At 38.6% G+C, this 7,024-nt stretch overlaps 1 protein-coding gene across 1 annotated transcript in view; it reads right to left on the minus strand.

Annotated features, from left to right (window-relative positions):
- The window catches only part of KALRN (kalirin RhoGEF kinase), a 695,315-nt gene that overhangs the window by 206,294 nt on the left and 481,997 nt on the right, over positions 1-7,024 (minus strand). Inside the window, 2 exon segments of the mRNA XM_042446189.1 lie at positions 1,171-1,337; positions 6,688-6,883. Coding sequence (XP_042302123.1) covers positions 1,171-1,337; positions 6,688-6,883 — 363 coding nt within the window.

Below are 7,024 nucleotides of genomic sequence, written 5' to 3' on the forward strand. Positions count from 1 at the left end.
CAATCATTGCATCACAGCACCAAACCGTGTGATGCAGCAATTTTAAAGAAAGGTATGTTAGCAATATATTGTGACTATAAGATTATGCAATTATCAATTCCCACAGTAACTATGGGGCTGAGCAGACAGCCCTGGTGCTCAGCCAGGTTGGTCCCTAGATCGGTGTGGGGATGGGTGGGTCTTTATATATCTGTCCCTGTGCTGACCTGGGACCAATTACCTGAGTGCACTCCTTGCCGTGCTGCATCATTGCTGTTACTCAGAAGCCCCCTGTCACTTTATCTGACAAAGAAACAGGGCACATGGCTGCATCCATGTGGCCAGGTGCCCCATTTCCATGTCAGATATGCTGATTTGGGGGGGAGGGGCTCCTGAGTATCAACAACAGGACAGTGAGGTAAGGAACAGAGGGGTCATATAAACAGCAGGGGGTAGCTACAGAGTTTCCAGGACACTCTGTGGCAAACTAGGGATCAAATTACCCTGGGGTAAAGGCTATTTACTTTGGGTTTGGGCCATATCCACTGGATCTGTGTCCAGTCTGCCAGGATCAGGCCCAAGTCTGGCCCCAGGGTTTTGGCCTGCATCATATGAACTATATGATGTGAGGATCGTGGGAGGGGGGGACACGCAGGCCTTTTGGCCCATGTGAAAAACCAATCATTTAAGTGCCTGCATTCTGATTTAATCAAAAACTTAAAAGAAAAAAATCTGTTCTGTAGCTGTTGTGTGTTTATGGGGCATTTAAATATAGCAGAATTAAACCAGAGCAAACTGTAACTACCTGTCACTTTGACCCCTGGATATACAAACTTCAGTTGCCCTCATTAACTCATGCGTTTCCAGAGCATGTGCAAAATATAAATATATTCTATGTTAAAATCTTGGAGGTCAGCCCTACTTGAAACATGAACAGAACCCACATTAATGTTTAACAGGTCTTTACATGATGGGAAATCTTCTGGTTCTTCATTTACTCTAAGATCCAGGATGATATCAAGCACAGTTAGAAGTTGGATCAAGCTTTGCACTTGACAGATTTTGAATGGTGCAGACAGGCAGTTCAACAGCCTCCATGTGTAGCAGCAAGGCATAACTTAAAAAAAAAAATTTCCCCCCCAAAATTTCACGTCAATAAGAACAGCTAAGAGCAATTGTGAAAATGCTGACCTGCTTGACCTCTGCTTGTAGGTGCCGGAGCTGAAGACACTGCTCTAGCCGCTTGTGCGTCTGATCGGCATTGAGCTCCAGCTCATGTTGCTTCTCATGAAGAAATTCCAGTAGCTCCTGCACTTGTGTTGCTAGATCGATGTCCTTTTCACAGATTAATTCAATGCCTGTAATGAAATAAATGTCCTCCGATGGAACAGTTTTGTGCTATGAGGGTTGGGAAGAAGACACCAGAAAACTGCTGTGGCCTATTACTGTGACCAAAATTCTGATTTTTAATACAAACCCATTGAAAATTTAGATAAATTAATTCAAATTTGTGAAGCACTGAGAAGCCAATCTGACAACTGTTATAATCTAGCATATTGTATGGTTTCATTGAAGCCAGTGATTCTATACCACATAAATTCACACAGGTATGTAATTCTTCACTGATTTCCCTCTCAAATGAAGTGACAAGTAGTTTTAGAAATCTTCTTCCAATTGTGAGAAAGTCTTTGAAAACTGTGCAGCTTTTGGAGACAATTTGCAGTTCAGAACTTAGCCTGCATAAAATTTGCACATTTTTGCACAAAACACAGCTTTTTTCTGAGCAGAAAATAATATTCTATGCAGACAGATTATTTTTTTGTGCAGAAAATGCTGTAGCTGGAGATTTATTCTGAACAAAATTCACACATGATTCTTCCCAACCCTCATAGCAGAAAACAGAATTTTATGTCCAGGAAACAGTATTATCCTGCACAAAACTTTTTTTAAAATTTTTATTTATATACCGCTATTCCAGAGATCATAGCGGTGAACAGTAAGCTAATTTGCAAGTAAGCTAATTAGTCCCCAACAGTCTGGGTACTCATTTTAGCGACCTCGGAAGGATGCAAGCCTGAGTTGAGCTTGGGCCCTTTTGCTGGTCTTGAACTCGCAACCTTGTGGTTTTGAGTGAATGGCTGCAGTACAGGCATTTAACCACTGCGCCACCAGGGCTCCTTTTTTTTTTTTTTTTTGCACACAATATGTGAATATTGAATAGAGTAAGTTCCAAACTGAAAATATTCTCATCAGTCCATGATTCTCTCCAAGCTTTTAATTCTTAATGGATTTTATGAAATAAACAGCATGGGGTACACGTTCCTGATGTGCATATCAAATGTCCTATTGATTCTAGTGGATCAGGATTATACCACTCTTTGGCACTACCTAACAGGCAAAAGGAAATAGAAGACAATGAAAAACAAGAAAAATCCTTGCGGAAATATACATTAGACCAAATATGCTCAGCCCAGACTGGTGGATTATCTGTGATCATTCATGTACTTGCAAACTTGTGTAATTAATTTAGTACTGATTTGCAGCCTAGCCCATCCTATGCCTCCAGCTCATCCTATAAAGTTATCTGTACTTATCTTATATGTTGTTAACTGCTGTAAATTTGACTTTAACTTATGATAACCTTATAAATGATACCTCCCCCCCAAAAAAAAGTATTACAAGTATTACAGTCTCATTTTAGTCATCTCATCTTCTAGGGAGATTTCAGGCTTGATTTGCTCTATAAACTATTTATTGTCTTTTTAGCAGTTCACAGTATCTGCAGAACTCCTGTCTCCTATGTAAATGGCTGTAAAAAGTGATTCCAGCATTTAGATCAATTACTCTGAATTGTTATAGCGAGCTCTTCTTTATTTCTGGATAAATTGAAACAAATGAAGTAACAGGACAAAGCATGATTCTTGTGATTCTTGAGCAGCTTTACAGAAGCGAGTGCCAGAGTAACCACTGCCTTTCTATAATGGGAGAAGGGTTTTATAAATGAATACTGTATTGTTGGGAAGCATTTTCAGATTCTGGCTTCAGTAAAAAAAAAAACAGCTTATCTTGAACACATTCCTTTTTATCATCAGATTTTATTTATTTAGTTAGTTAGTTACTTACTTAGTTCTCACCTATGAATGTTCAGAACAGCCAGTTGAAGTCAGGCTGCAAAAAGGTGAGGGCCTGCCTGATGAAAAGCTATAAAAAGGAGGAGGAGCCATTGCTAGGAGAGTAGTTATGTGCCTTAATGGGATTCAGACTCCAGTGTAAGGCAGAAAGATTTAAAAGGGACAAAAGCAGTCCAGTGACACTAGAGATGGTGTCGTAGAACTGCCAAGAGTGCAATTAGAACTGCTAGGAGTGCAGTTGAAAATAAGGGTTTAGCTTGAATGGGATTCAGACTCCCATGTAAGGAAGAAAGGGTTTTTTAAAGAATGAAAGAAGTTCTGTACAATTAGTTTGTTACGTACTTTGAACAGTGGAGAGCCAGTAAAGGGAAGACTCATATCCATCTTAATCTGTGGAATTGTAACGTATGAATAAAGCTAGCATTTCATAGGATTTATACTCCTAATGAATGAGCTTTAATGGAAGGTTATGGAAAGAACTAAAACACAACTGAAGTGTAAATGAAGTAATTGAGTGAACTAGAACAAAGTCAATTTGTAACAAGTGAAGTGATGTACACTTTGTAACTACACGCTTTGAGAACTAACCAACAAAATAGATACCTTCATATATTCTTTCTGTAAATAAAAGTTATTTTCTTCTTGTTCACAAAGGAGTGTCTGAAAGTGATTTATAAGTAACAACATTGAAAACATGCTATCAAGTATGTTAGGAACACTTAATGGCAAAGAAGCTGAAGTAAGTGGGAGGACCAAGAGTTAGAGGAACGAAAAGCCTCAAATTATTGATAGGACAGGAGAAGAATCCTGTGTAACCTGGGTCTCCACACCACTGTTTTCCCTGTATGGGAGCCAAAGCAGCTTACAATGTAAGTTAAAACAAAATACCTAAAACAGTTATGTGGCACAATTGTTATTACACACACGCACACTCTCTCTCTCACACACACACAGTGTGTGTGTGTGTGTGTGTGTCTATAGGACTCCCACTGCACATCTTTCTTCCCTAACTACTGTAATTAAAGGCTCTAGGTCTGTTTGAATAAGAAAGTCTTTGCCTGCCAGCAAAAAGAGAGCAGAGAGGGAGACTTTGCCTAGGGGTTCCTTTGCCTAGAGCAGCTACCAATGTTTATATGATTTGATAATTCTCATATAGGGAGATATAGGTCTTCTGATAGTTTGAATTAGTGAACAGAAAGATAATTCATCCCTAGTACAGATGCCATGGCTAGAGAAAAGATCTTCAAGATCTTGTACAATAATGTGTGTGACATAGATATTGCTGAATTAACTGCAAACTCACTGAAGGCTCTGTGTTACAGAGCAAGTCAGATAACTGCCAGGATTCCTTCCCTAAAATGAAGATGCAAAGATTTTAAAAGGCAGTGCTCCACAAGGTTTTGGGAGTTGGATCACAGTCCTCATGTATATGGCATTTTCACATGTGAATTCCCTCACTTCTTGATATAGATCTTCACCATATTTCAGCTGCCCTCAACAAACCTTTCTACAACCAATGCCAAGAAAAACAGAGATGTAAAGAGATTGGGGGGGGGAACAAATGGATATTTTTTAAACATTGTTCCTCTGATTTTTCCAAGATATATTTGCTTCTCACACCACTTCACACTGTAGAATTGTAGCGTTGTAGCACAGTGTGAAGCAGAGGAGGGAAGAGACACCCACATTTTGGTCATCATCATAGTGACACCATAAACAACATGCCCATTATGAACGTGACACTTGCAGAATGGAAAATGCATGGAGAAAAGGAAGACCAATGTGGTGCAGTTGTTTCCTAAATTATGCTGGGAATTAAAATCGTACCAGTTATGTCAAGAATGAAGGCTGGATTGACTGGAACCAGGAGTGGATCATAAGAATTTTGATTAAGAAAGTGTGTAGACCTAGGTATGAATCACCCCTTGAAATGCCACTGTTCTCTGGTCTTCATTCCTATAGGAGTAAAGTATTAAAAAGGGCTGAAACTGAAGAGACAGGGGCTACAAAAGACTCAAAAGAGGTGTACAAGTTTCTATTTGACAGAGACAAGAGCAAGACAAGAGAAAAATGACAGTGGCAGAATAAACTGAAGGCCAACTGACTTCAGGCCTATTCCTAAGTTTTGCAACTATCATGATACAACATATACATTATATGAAAGGATGGTAAAGCTTTAATCAAGGTGGAAAATAAAAATGAAAATCCAGTAACCCAGAGATGAGGGTAAGGTGTCAACTACAGTAATCTAGAAAGATATTTAGAAAAGAAACTTTCTACATAATATTCTGATTTGATTAGAGAAAGCTAATCCAGCCAACAAAAATATTAATGAACAACTACTTTTCCAACCCCAGTAAATTCAAAGAAACAGATAAAATAGCTTTGTTTATAAATATCAGCATTCCTCAAGCCCATGCTTTGTCCCCATGTGTGGCAAAACTGTGGCTTAAAGCTTCTGTTCTGTGACATGTGACAAGACAGAAAGGGCAAATCATTCATCACAGGAGAGTCACAGCTGATATCCAAGGCCTTTTCCGGATTGCCACTGATGAATTATTGCAATCAGAAATACACCAGCCTTCCGTGTGATTGAAAATTGTGAATGCAGTCAGATCAAAGACATTCATGCTGGAAAAGTCCTGAGGATACAACATTATATGCAAGCTAATTATAAGAAATGTATGATTCCTGGCATTTTGAAAGAACCTTGTTCCCAAAGGGGAGGATAGATTATCAGGCTCTGAATGTGAAGCACAAGAACCATTGTATCTTATTTGGCAATAAAGACATTGTTTTGTTTGGGCCCAGAAAGCAAATGAATTAGCCACTTTCACTTCCATGTGATTTTCAGTTCAGCTGTTTACAAAACCACAGATCCCAAAATGGCAATGCTTCACGTCGCCACAGTCTTGAATTTCCTTGTACTTTGAGCAGCTTAGGTAACTTGTGAATCCCCCACATATGCAAGATTTCCCTCCACACCTGTACTGTGATTTCAGTGTGACTAGGTTGAAATGTCAACTACATAAACTCACTGAAATCATACAAAAAGGTCAAACAAATGCTTAATAAAAATAACTTTCTGAACCTTCATTTTAGTTTTTCTATGTATTTTGATATTCCAAATTGTTATGCTAGAGTGTCTGTCTCCATACCTGGTTTAGATGGCACTAAAGAGCAAGGGGGATACTTAATTTTTATTTCAGCTCCCTGAGAATCTTTCTTGTAGACTGGAAACATGGTAACCTGAGACTTAAGGAGAGGACAGGACTGGAAATGAAAATAAATCAACATAATATGTGCTCCTGGGTATCTCTTCCATACGATTTCATCTGCCAGTAATGCAATCTGGAATGGAAATGATGAACCTCTTGTCTTGGATGTGTCTCATTGTCTTTTGGTATGATTTGTCTTTGTGAACATCTGGAAGATTTACATATGTTTGTCTCTTGGCTTAAAAATATAATCAGTGGAGGTAGAGAATCAAATAGGGTTTTTGTTTTGTTTAATACCCCTCTCTTTTTTTTCTTTTTAAACTGATGATCTATCTGCCACCCATCACTGTTCCATGTACCTGAAGCTTGGACTTCCATAATGTACTGATGCAAATCTTGCCCTTGCTGGATAACCTCAAAAGTCATATTGTTCATAGCCAATTTACGCTCCGTGTGTCGCTGTAGACGTTGTTCTGCCAGGGTCAAGTCTTCAGTATTGAAATCATTCATTTGCCTTAACAAGTCCTCATTCCAGGCATCTAATTCAGCTGTCACCTTCAAAGGAAAAAAACAACACCAAACCAAGATAAGCATTCAGGGGCATCCAAACTCTGGTGGCAGAGAAAGTGTCTAAAGTTATTTTACCATTATTATTATTATTATTATTATTATTATTATTATTATTATTATTATTAT

Source organism: Sceloporus undulatus, chromosome 1 (assembly GCF_019175285.1).
Source record: "Sceloporus undulatus isolate JIND9_A2432 ecotype Alabama chromosome 1, SceUnd_v1.1, whole genome shotgun sequence".
Taxonomy (NCBI): Eukaryota; Metazoa; Chordata; class Lepidosauria; order Squamata; family Phrynosomatidae; genus Sceloporus; species Sceloporus undulatus.